The sequence below is a fragment of the Oncorhynchus tshawytscha genome, linkage group LG10 (genome assembly GCF_018296145.1).
Source record: "Oncorhynchus tshawytscha isolate Ot180627B linkage group LG10, Otsh_v2.0, whole genome shotgun sequence".
NCBI lineage: Eukaryota > Metazoa > Chordata > Actinopteri > Salmoniformes > Salmonidae > Oncorhynchus > Oncorhynchus tshawytscha.
The window spans coordinates 54,316,620-54,330,093 of NC_056438.1; the positions used below are offsets into that span (position 1 = coordinate 54,316,620).

Sequence of the window (13,474 nt, forward strand, 5' to 3'; positions counted from 1 at the left end):
TATAGGAGGTATACGCACTATGAAGACACGTACAAATGGATTTTGTGTTGTAGATATGTGATAGTAGTGGCATGAGGGCACATACTTCATGTGCTGTGAAATCTGTTTTTTTATTGTATATAACTGTCAAATTTTGCTGGACCCCAGGAAGAGCAGCTGCTGCCAATGGGGATCCATAATATGTACAAATACAAACAGTCTAGAGACTAGTAAATGTCCTCATATTAGTTAAATATACAGACTCAAATTTTGCAGTGTACTATCTGGTTAATCAAAAAAAACTATCTCTATTGCACTCCACACTGCCCTTTCCCACCTGGACAAAAGGAACACCTACAGTTGAAGTCGGAAGTTTACATACACTTATGTTGGAGTCATTAAAACTTGTTTTTCAACCACTCCACAAATGTCTTGTTAACAAACTACAGTTTTGGCAAGTCAGTTAGGACATCTACTTTGTGCATGACACAAGTCATTTTCCCACCAATTATTTACAGACAGATTATTTCACTTATAATCAATGTATCACAATTCCAGTGGGTCAGAAGTTTACATACACTAAGTTGACTGTGCCATTAAATAGCTCGGAAAATTCCAGAAAATTATGTCATGGCTTTAGAAGCTTCTGATAGGCTACTTGACATAATTTGAGTCAATTGGAGGTGTACCTGTGGATGTATTTCAAGGCCTACCTTCAAACTCAGTGCCTCTCTGCTTGATATCATGGCAAAATCAAAAGAAATCAGCCAAGACCTCAGAAAAAAAATTGTGGACCTCCACAAGTCTGGTTCATCCTTGGGAGCTATTTCAAAATGCCTGAAGGTACCACGTTCATCTGTACAAACAATAGTACGCAAGTATAAACACCATGGGACCACGCAGTCGTCATACCCCTAGGAAGGAGACGCATTCTGTCTTCTAGAGAGGAACGTACTTTGGTGCGAAAAGAGCAAATCAATCTCAGAACAGCAGGCCTCTCAGCAAGGAAGAAGCCACTGCTCCAAAACCACCATAAAAAAGCCAGACTATGGTTTGCAACTGCACATGGGGACAAAGATCATACTTTTTGGAGAAATGTCCTCTGGGCTGATAGAACTGTTTGGCCATAATGACCATTGTTATGTTTGAAGGAAAAGGGGGAGGCTTGCAAGCCGAAGAACACCATCCCAACCGTGAAGCACGGGGGTGGCAGCATCATGTTGTAGGGGTGCTTTGCTGCGGGAGGGACTGGTGCACTTCATAAAATAGATGGCACCATGAGGGAGGAAAATTACGTGGATGTATTACAGCAACATCTCAAGACATCAGTTAAAGATTGGTCACAAATAGGTCTTCCAAATGGACAATGGCCCCAAGCATACTTCCCAAAGTTGTGGCAAAATGGCTTAAGGACAACAAAGTCAAGGTATTGGAGTGGCCATCACAAAGCCCTGACATCAATCCTATAGATTTGTGGGCAGAACTGAAAAAGCATGTGCGAGCAAGGGGGCCTACAAACCTTGAGTGTATGTAAACTTCTGACCCACTGGGAATGTGATGAAAGAAATAAAAGCTGAAATAAATTATTCACTCTACTATTAATCTGACATTTCACATTCTTTAAAATAAAGTAGTGATCCTAACTGACCTAAGACAGGGAATTTTTACGAGGATTAAGTGTCAGGAATTGTGAAAACTGAGTTTAAATGTATTTGGCTAAACTGTATGTAAACTTCCGACTTCAACTGTATGTGAGAATGCTTTTCATTGACTACAGCTCAGCGTTCAGCACCATAGTGCCCTCAAAGCTCATTAATAAGCTAAGGACCCTGGGACTAAACACCTCCCTCTGCAACTGGATCCTTGACTTCTTGACGGGCCACCCCCAGGTGGTAAGGGTAGGTAACAACACATCCCCCATGCTGATCCTCAACACAGGGGACCCTCAGGGGTGCGTGCTCAGTCCCCTCCTGTACTCCCTGTTCACTCATGACTGCATGGCCAGGCACAACTCCAACACGATCATTAAGTTTGCCGTTGACACAACAGTGGTAGGCCTGATCACCGACAACTACTAGACAGCCTATATAGAGGAGGTCAGAGACCTGGCCATGTGGTGCCAGGACAACTACCTCTCCTCAACGTGAGATGATTGTGGACTACAGGAAAAAGAGAACCGAGCACGCCCCCATTCTCATCGACAGGGCTGCAGTGAAGCAGGTTGAGAGCATCAAGTTGTCCACATCACCAACATGGTCCAAGCACACCAAAACAGTCATGAAGAGGGCACGGCAAAACCTATTCCCCCTCAGGAGACTGAAAAGATTTGGCATGGGTCCTCATATCCTCAAAAGGTTCTACAGCTGTACTATCGAGAACATCCTGGTTGCATCACAGTTCGGTACGGCAACTGCTCGGCCTCCGACCGCAAGGCACTACAAAGGGTAGTGCGCATGGGTAGTGCGCATGGCCCAGTACATTACTGGGGCCAAGCTTCCTGCCATCCAGGACCTCTATACCAGGCGGTGTCAGAGGAAGGCCCTAAAAATGGTCAAAGACTCCAACCAGCCTAGTCATAGACGGGTCTCTCTGCTACCGCACGGCAAGCGGTACTGGAGCACCAAGTCTAGGTCCAAGATGCTCCTGAACAGCTTCTACCCCCAAGCCATAAGACTCCTGAACATCTAATCAAATGACTACCCAGACTTTTTGCATTGACCCCCCCTCTTTTACACCACTGCTACTCTCTGTTGTCATCATCTATGCATAGTCACTTTAATAACCCTACCTACATGTACATATTACCTCAACTAACCGGTGCCCCCGCACATTGACTCTGTACCGGTACCCCCCTGTATATAGTCTTGCAGTTGTTATTTTACTGCTGCACTTTAATTACTTGTTACTTTTATTTCTTATTCTTATCCGTATTTTTTTAAACTGCATTGTTAGTTAGGGGCTAGTAAGTAAGCATTTCACTGTAAGGTATACACCTGTTGCATTCAGCGCATGTGACTAATAAAATTAAATGTGATTTGACAATGTAAAACAAAACAAAGGAAATGTACGTGTTTTTTTTAATGGAAAACAGGTGGTGGGGATTTGGGTTGTGGATATATTTATTAAGCTTAAAGGCTTAGCAGAGGAAGCTGCCAGCAATGTGTTTAACTTTCCATTCATACCGCCTTTGTTGGTATACCCTGGAAAACCTGACACATACTGTATAATGATCAAATCAACATGGGGTTTAGTTCTTCGTCTACAAATTCAACAATAAAACCATTTGATTCATAAAAGTATCTAAATGTTATTATAATCCTATAATTGCAAAATAACTTGTTTATTATGTACACATTTGTCAATATAAATACGTAGTGTATGTGCTGTTAATAAATGGGTATTCTTGCATTTATAAACATCTAGACTAGAGTAACATGTTAAAAGCAATAAAAGCGTATTTATAAAGAATTTATAATAGCTTATCAATGAATTAGATTAGCACATTAGGTGGGTCTCTAACACATTCAGACATGTGTTGCCTGATTAATAGGAATTAGGAGGTATACTCATCATGAAGGAATGAAGGAAATGACTTGGAGAAATTTTGTGAATACTAATATAGTAATAATATAACCAATATAGTATGTTATAAATGTAATATAAATGTAATCAACTTTGAATATACATTACAAACTTTAGGCAAAACAAATAACTCCATATAATGTATTTATTTAATTAATATTTTCATCAAAACAAAACACTTTACAAATACTGTTTTTTAATAAATCAATATACAAAAAGGAACAGTTTCTTATATATTTCCGTTACATTTAGGTATATATTTTTACTCTAAAGAATATTACAAATTGAAGTTCATGACATTTCAAGCAAAGAGAGAGCAGAATCAAAAACATTTTGATGTACTATCACAAGTCACAACAGTTGGAGAGAAATATATATATACAGATAAGCAAATTATAATACATCATATTTATGACTTGAAGAACATGTTTACAAATCCTTCAACAGACATAATTTCTGCAAATCAGTGCTGGATTCTTAATTTGAACCAATGTCTGTCTGGGAGGATAGTGATGTATTTGACATAACAGACAATCAAGAGATTCCAATGAGTGCAATCTACTTCCTACAATGAGAATGTAATTACAATTCAATTCAATAGTTCTTCTGGGAAGGATTTCTTGTGTTGTCTTTGAGGGACTGATGGACATCTTCTGAAAATATATAAATAAAACAAACAAATTAGTGCATGATATACATATACACATGCTCAGAGTTAAGTGTCATGCTAAATATCAGTTTTGGAAAACAAGGCATTGTCTTGTTCCCAATATACCTTTCCATAAAAATATTCAATCACAAAACCATGTTATGCCTTGCAGGTTGAGTTGTAAAGAGAAACTGTGCAACTATGAACTCACTCTAACTCATCCACAGTCGAAGCGTCATCAGCACGTTGAAAACGATGGTCTTCAGGAACAGAATTCTCAGGCCCAGAATGGTCAGGGATAGGAAGTTGATCTTTGCATCTAGAAATGGAAATACCATAGTGATCAATATCTTATGTTATAAGCAACAAGTGCCAAATAGGGTGATATTTTTTTTTGAGACGTTTGATCATATCACAAATGAAGAGAGTAAATGCTCTGATATGTACCTGTGTCAAAATACCAGTTTGCTTCACATTTCTCTGAACCACCTCCTGGCAAATAGAGAAAATAAATCGTTAAGTATATCATACAGTATGGTTAGTGGCAACATTTGTAATTGTCATATTAATCTACACAAGTGATGTTCACAATGAGTGCACATACATACGGTAATATGCTGTGATTTGGCATCATCTGAAACGTACCTTCAGTGCAATTTTCTCCAAGGGCAACCTGGCTGTAGTAGCTGTCCCCCTTCACTCTGGTGGCCTCTGTCTTGTTGAAGGATTCCAAGTGCGCAGTAGCATTGTGTGCGCTGAAATCTGTAGCCAGGCAAGCTGTGGTATTACTTGACTTCAAGCTGTAGTAAGATGGGTCATGTTTCTCTCCTGTAAAACATAAAAATAAACATTTAAGAACTTGGGCCTCCATTTCTAATACCTTGGTTGGATTCAAAATAGTGGCATCATGACAATGCAAAGCATGTCGAATAAAGAATGATGTTACATCGGTTAACTATGTCTAAGCATTTAAAAAATTAACTGATCTAACAATTTTTCAAAAAATACAACATGGACACTGATATTGGCAAAATGGTGGTAGTTGGCCAGTCAACCAAGTTCCGATTATACAACTCAAAACCATTATCTCTCATTTGCAAGAATGTTTAGAATAACTACTTTAGCCTTATGCTGTGAATATGCTGATTCCACATTTAATTGAACCACCTGTAGTTCCACTCCATAATGAGACAGTTATCAAGCTAGCTGTCACATTGGCTGTTCTAATGTACGCTACATTATCCTTTTCATTCGTTTTTTTAAGAAAAAGTGTAATCCCTTACCCAAAGATTGTCCCAGACATGGACCTACCCACAAAAACCTGTTTTCGTTTCTGTAACAGATTTCTTACGGGAAAATAACCAAATCATGTTGGCGAATTATATACCCCGCACATCATTTATATCAAACATATACGGTACACCCTTAACAAGGTCAGTGTCAGATTTATGTCTTTAACTCCTGGCCTAGTTGTCAGGTTTCTTTATGAAGTGGCATTCAAGGTAGCTATCTCCAGTTTTTACACTTTATCTGTTCCTATATGACCACTAGGGGCTGCATCTTAACTTATAGATAAACGCACAAAAGTTAGGATATTGAATTAATCGTGCATTGATTTAATGGGAGAATTTACTGACAATTCATGTCATGCCCCATGATTTCAAATTAGGATACAGACAGACATTACAAACCTTTGGTGACCTAAGCAGAAATACTTTGTTTGTAATAATACTGAATCATTTAAATCACGTAAGAGTAAGATTTTACATAGGATCTTTCAAATGTAGTACTAACTGGCCTCAATAGTGATCTTTACCGCAGTTCCAAAAACAAGTTTATTGATTCCTGTTCCAGTCACTCACAGTGCATTAGCTGTGAGCAATACCATTTATCATTACCTAGCTACATCAAATTAAATCTGTAGCGTAATTTAAATAAAGATTAATATATACATTCAATTTTTGATCAATTCTAAATTATATGTAAAAATGTTCAATTCACTGAATGTACATACGAAGTAGTTTAGTATTTCAAGTAATGGCTATTTTTTGTGGCAAGATTGCAATTGACAATATTTATTTGTCATTTTAGCCAGTGAGCAATATGTTTATAATGTTTATCTAAAGTACTGTACTGTGATCTACTGTTACACCATTTTCAGATGATTTTTTCATTTTCTTAGAAATACTTTTTACCCAAAACTAATAGCTTACAAATTGGATAAGATCTGGCATTTTACACATACTTGTCATAATTAACATTTTGGTTCCTGAACCAAATGTGATCTTCTGATACTCATTCACACAATAACTTATTCTCATACTAAAACATAACAATGGAAGGTGAAACCAATTTGTTAATATGGTGTGTTTTGTAATTATATGTATTGTAATTCGTATAATAACGATGAGGTGTAAATGTCTACCAATAATCATTATAGGTACTACAACCCTACTTCACAGATATAGTAGCAAGTTAAATGTAAAATGTTACCAAGTTACCAATACATCATTTTTAAGATATATTTTCTATAATATTTAGTGCTGCTACTACTACAGGTACAGCTGCTACTACTATCGTAGACACATTATAAACTTACTTGAATGCAAAATTAGTTGGATGCCATTTCCAAATGATATTTTGAATCCACTTGTCACACAGACATTGGCCTCATTACAAAAACAAACAACTCGATTTTACTTAAAATTGTATGTACAGTTTCCTCTTAGAATTTGCAAAGTTCAGAGATTTAGCATTTCAAGACTGAGGTTCTCACATTACTGATTGAGTATCGGTCAAAATAAGTTTAGATCTGCTCAGACTTCATGTATAGTTTCACACATCCTTAATTGGCTATCAATAACATGATCAAAAAATAATCTGAGTCGGATGCATGTTGGTTAATGATAAGCGGCCTACATGAATAGCTGAATTGTTAATGGAGTTATAGAAATGTGTTGCTTGCAATGTTGTATAGTGTATAGTCTCCGTTAAATTATCAAATATGAATTGTTTAAACAACGTAGTACAAATGTAAATAGTATTACATAATACTATGTAGATACTGCACTTACTCGACAGAACAACACATTTTGTTCCACGACCAAAAATTATTTTGTTGAAGTTGTTATTCACACACTGATATGTCGGATTGCAGAAACAACCCAACAATATTTTGTTTACCCCACAACAAGGAACTGCCTTTATTGAAATACCAAATCTTGAAATATCGAATAATAATAAAGTATTACTAGTAAATGGACTTACTTGAATCAATTATTAATTTTGTTCCGCTCCCAAAGGTTACTTTGTTATATCCAGAATTCACACAACACTTTTCCCCATTACATAAACCCCCCTCTAACATGTGAATTAAATAGCTTTTCCCATGAAAGAACTCCTGGGCTCTGCCATTCTCATAATTTCTAATGAAGTTGTTGACTAATTGATTCATTAATCGTTCAAGGTTTGAATACTTCTGCTCACAATCAAAGACTTAATGGCTTTGTTCTCACCCACAACTACATTTTTGAACTCATGAACTGTACGCAATAGTTCTTAACTTCTTATAATGTCATTATAGTCTACTAGTTTCATTTGGTCATTTTAACAAGTTTTGATCTTTATCTTATTTTCTATTCTTCTATTCATTTAACCTATAATGAATAAATTAAATGCAGAGCATTTCAAATAAAGAATTATGTTACATCAATTAAAGGTCCAATGCAGCCGTTTTTATCTCGATATCAAATCACTTCTGGGTAACAATCAAGAATGTTAAAGTGGTCAAAAAGAAACATAAATAGTTTCTTAGCAAAGTGCAGTTTCTCAAGCAAGAATCTAGCTAGGACTATCTGGGAGTGTTCTGAGTCGGGAGGGGAAAACTGAAAACTGTCTGTTATTGGTGGAGAAGTTTGGAACTCTCTTTCTTATTGGTCTTTTTACTAATTTACCACCTGGTGATGTCACCAGTCAGGCCAAAACTACATCCCACCAAAACAGGCTGGAATTTCAGGCGGTCTTTTCAAACTGCACTAAAAGGGCATTATCATCATTTTCACAATTTCACAGTATTACTCCAACCTCATAGTGTGGAAAGATATATAAAACCTAGAAAAATCGAGTTTTTGACTGCACTGGGCCTTTACCTATATATAAGCGCTTTCAAACATTAACTGATATAATCTTTTTTTTTTTAAATACAACATGGACAGCCTGATATTGGCAAAATAGTGGTAGCTGGCTAGTCAACCAAGTTCTTACTCTACAACTAAAAACCATTATTTCTAGTTTGCAAGAATGTGTAGGTCCAGACAAATATCTAGAAGAACAATTTTAGCTTTATGCTGTGAACATGCTGATGTGGCATTTAGTTGAACCACCTGTAGTTCCACTCCATAATGTGACAGTTATCAAGCTAGCTGTCACATTTGACAATTCCAATGTGCGCTATAATAATGAATGTTTCTTTGTGATTTGTTTGTTTGAAGAAAGAGTGTAATACTACTAGTCACACAGACATAGACCTTCCCACGAAAAACTGTTTTTGTTTCTGTAACAAATTTCTTATGGAAAAATAACCAAATTATTTTGGCGAATTATATACCCCGAACAACAATTTACAAACACCTCATAAATCATTAACAAGGTCAGTGTCGGGTGTATTGCTTTAACACCTGACTTCTTTGGCAGGTTTCTTTATGAAGTGACATTCGTGTAGCAATCTCCAGTTTTTACTATTCACCATCTGTTCCTATATGACTGCATCATTAACTTATAGATAGAAGCACATACATAGGATATTGTGTTAATCATGCATTGGTTTAATGGGAGATTTGAATGAACATTCAAGTCATTCAACATGATCTCATTATACAATTCGGCCTTCAGTGAACTACAACTTGTTCCTCTGATATTGGAAATACAAAACTTTGGAATTCTATGCAAGGAGTACTTTGATTGCCATTTGTAATAATACTGGGCCAGTAAAATCACCTAAAATTAAGGCTTTACATAGGATGTTTGAAATATAGTACATACTGGCGCCTCTCCTTCCAGTTCTCTGCTGCCAATGACTGGAACGAACTTCAATAATCTCTGAAACTGGAAACACTCATCTCCCTCACTAGCTTTAAGCATCAGCTGTCAGAGCAGCTCACAGATTACTGCACCTGTACATAGCCCATCTATAATTTAGCCCAAACAGCTACCTTTTTCCCTACTGTATTTATTTATTTTTCTCATTTGCACATTCTACCACTGCAAATCAACCATTCCAGTGTTTAACTTGCTATATTGTATTTACTTTGCCACCATGGCCTTTTTTTTGCCTTTACCTCCCTTATCTCACCTCACTTGCTCACATTGTATATAGACTTATTTTTCTACTGTATTATTGACTGTATGTTTGTTTTACTCCATGTGTAACTCTGTGTCGTTGTATGTGTCGAACTGCTTTGCTTTATCTTGGCCAGGTCGCAATTGTAAATGAGAACTTGTTCTCAACTTGCCTACCTGGTTAAATAAAGGTTAAATAAAATAAAAATATGTTTAAAAAAATAGTGATCTTTATTCCTGCTCCAAAAATAAAGTTGATTGATTCCTGTTCCACTAACACAGTGCATTAACTGTGAGCAATAACCATTTCTTTAGCTAACTACATCAAATGAAAACTGTAGTAGAAATAGAATATAGACTTTCACAGATTTTACATATAAAATAGTTGTAAAAAATAATCATATTTTTAAGTGGTGCGATTGAGATCGAGAATATCTATTTGCAAGCTTAAATCTTTTGACAATGACACTGTCATAACGAAACATGTAAAGTTATATTATTTCAAATGTAATTCTTATTTTAATAAACACTTACGTGACAGGACAACAACTTTTGTTCCAGATCCAAATATGATTTTGAAGTTGTTGTTATTCACACAATGATAGGTCAGGTTATAAAAACCTGACCCCAAAAAGCCCGGCAAAGAATTTATTAGAAATCTAATGTTTTGAAGATCTACTTATTAGATATGCTCTGGAGAAGAACATACTACAATTAAAAGTATATTAATATATCATTACGTCATAATTAGAATTAGCCATTTTAAAAGAGATTTCACATTTCATTATCAGCAACATGATAACATTGATTTGGGTCAGATATGTATTGGTGAATGGTAGGTGGCCAACATGAATAGTTGAATGGCAATAGATTCAGTTCTAGAAATGTGTTGGTAACAATGATGTGTGATACTGATATCTAGTGATATAGTATCAAATATGAATCTGGTCAAACAATACAGTACAAACGCATCTAGTATTAGTTACTACTATGTAGATATAGTACTTACTCAAAAAGACAACAAGTTTTGTTCGAGAGAGCAAGTTTTGTTCTATTATCAATTTTGTGACACTGACAAAGGTTATTATGCCATATCCAATGGGATAACTTTCCTCATGAAAACATGAGTTCTCACATTCTCAAAATGTACGAGGTAGTTCACAAATGTACGAGGTAGTTGTACGAGGTAGTTCTCAAAATTGTTAAGCAATATTTAGCACTTTGAAGTAGTATTGAAGATTTGTGTTAATACTAAAATATGTAAAGGTGTGGTCCTAACATACAATTGAAGTTTTAAACCTGTCAAGTGTAACTAACAGTTGTTATTTTGTCAAAATATTCCATTATATGTTTTACTTCATAATTTCAACATGTATTTTATTAAAATTTGGACATCTCTATATTCACTATCATTTTAACCTAATGTATCAATTAAGAGTCAAACCGCTAACGTGAAAATCCTAACCCACAATCTATTGAACCTAATAAAATGTTTGAACAAAGTATTTTCTTCGAATTTTTAATCAACTTACTTGCTTGTATATTTAGTTGGGTTCCAACTCCAAATGTTATCTTATATCCAGTATTCACACAGACAATGGCCTCATTACAAGAACCCTACCCGTTAACATGATTTGACTGACCATTTGATTATAGGCCTACAATAAGATGTATTTTCCATATCAAGTTTGGCAAGATTGTCAAGATTGTCAAAACTCTCACTGCTTAACTTATTTCTGATAAAGGTTATTACATTTTAACCTGGCTGAAAAATAAATGGTGTGTCCTGCCGAAAGTAGACTTTGTTCCATCCATCATTCATCCATAATTTGAAAATGTGAAGGCCCAATGCATCTTAACAAGTAAACCTTATAAAGGTTTGTTGCTGCTGTCAAATCAATATATATATATATAAAATACTCACTTATTTCAATGATCAATTTAGTTCCTACTCCAAATATGACTTTCCGGTTGTTAGCATTCACACATTGTATTAGTACTCAGCAATAACATACCCCACAACCTATTCCAGGTTAAAATTGTGTGATAGCTTATAGAACATCCATAAATGCATCTACAGAATAATGTCCATGTAAATGGGTACTAAATGTATTTTTTAAATGTGTTTGGACAATAGAGTAAATATATTTGATCACTATCATATTTTGTTTGTCAATTTGTTTAGAAATATTAATTCAAGAAATAATTTCTTAACAGACATCATCCACCGTATTACATTAGAAAACAAGAATTTAAGTTTCCATTGTTTTGATTTTAAAGATGGCCTGTTTTATAGAGTGTCTATGAGGACATTTACGGTAACCATATCTAAATAATGATGAATGTTTTTGTAACAAACAAGCCATTTTGAATGCATTTTTTTATGTACTTGGAATTTATTTTTAATACTTACTGGAATAAACTGTCATCTTTGTGCCAAGTCCAAATATAAGTTTGTTGGTTCCGTAAGTCACACTGTGTTGCATCTCTTAGCAATTACTGCCGCAAGTTAGTGTATTTTCTCATTTAAACAAAATGTACTACAAATGAGTTCACATTAGTGATTTACAAATTATAGTACAAAATAATAGTAGTTTGGTTGGATTATTTTCAAATATTACATTCATTTTTGAGTGGAGGCAAATGCTATCAACATGTGTTATACTAGTGGGATAGAATAATTTATGTTATTTTTGACAAGACAAGGTAAATATAACCATCTCCCCCAATTTAGTTTCCACAGAACCAAAATCTTTGACTTGGACATTGATTTGGAAACAACGGTTGTGTTTGATTCCAATTTTCCGAAATGTGAAATGGTGAGTGAAATTTCGTTCCTTACTAGATTGTACTGACAGAGTAGTTCCCCTTCCAAAGATCAGTCTTCGTGTCCCATCATTCACACAGTAACATATGACATAACAGAAACACTGATTCAATGTAGGGGATGGGACCACTCATCAATGTCTAACTTTAAAACACATTTGTCATGTGGGATACTGCTTTTAATCAAACTAATTTGGATCATTGATATTTTCCCTTCCAACACAATGAGTCCACTTAACATTGCCATAAATCATCCCCCTGAAGTATTATGTCATCTGTGATTAACAGAATCAACAAAAGGTCAGGAGTTACTCACTGGTTTCAATGATCAATTGAATTCCTTTTCCAAAAATGACCTTCCTCAGTCCAGAGTCAGTCCCACATTGCTTGGGCCTTAACCAAAAATGATTTTTTTTGCAGCATGCATACTGTAATAAAGCTTCAATTGTTTCAGTAAAGTTAGGTATATAAAAATGAAGTCTCTGGGTTAAACCAATTAGATATTGAATCACTTCAGTCTACGTCCAATATTTGTTTCGAAGGTTGACAATTAAAATATTGTTGATTGATTGAGCTGCAGTATAATTATTTTTCAAAACTTGAGACCAACCTATTAAATCAACAAATCTGAACCCCACAATGTTTCTTACTTGTCTCTACAAATAGTGATGTTCCACTCCCAAAGATGAGCTTTCCCACTCCAACATTCACACACTAAAAACTGTCTCAGCAAAAACGATCACAGAGAGACCAGAGTTACCATGGAGTGATCACTTTTAATGATATAATTGATACTGACAACCATTCTTAAAATGCAATACATTTATGATGATCTACACCACTATCTTGTTTATGCACTTACTTGAATTGACCGTCAACTTCGTTCCCTGCCCAAACACAACTCTGTTGACTCCGACAGTCACACAGTGTTTGATATGTAAGCAAATACCTGATTAGGATTTTAGACTGTCAGGATTGGTGAATTTAGTATATATTTTAAATGACACTAAACTTCTCAGAATATAAAAACTAGTATCAACTGGTTTCTCAGATATAATTTTAACATCCACCCTTTGCAATTGCCTATTTTATGCCAGGTAT

At 35.3% G+C, this 13,474-nt stretch overlaps 1 gene segment (V, D, J or C); it reads right to left on the reverse strand.

Moving 5' to 3' along the window:
- Positions 1–3,692: 3,692 nt before the first annotated feature.
- Positions 3,693–13,474, reverse strand: part of LOC112247724 — a 44,638-nt gene continuing 34,856 nt past the window's right edge. Inside the window, 4 exon segments of the C gene segment in view lie at positions 3,693–4,214; positions 4,422–4,529; positions 4,658–4,702; positions 4,856–5,038. Coding sequence covers positions 4,423–4,529; positions 4,658–4,702; positions 4,856–5,038 — 335 coding nt within the window.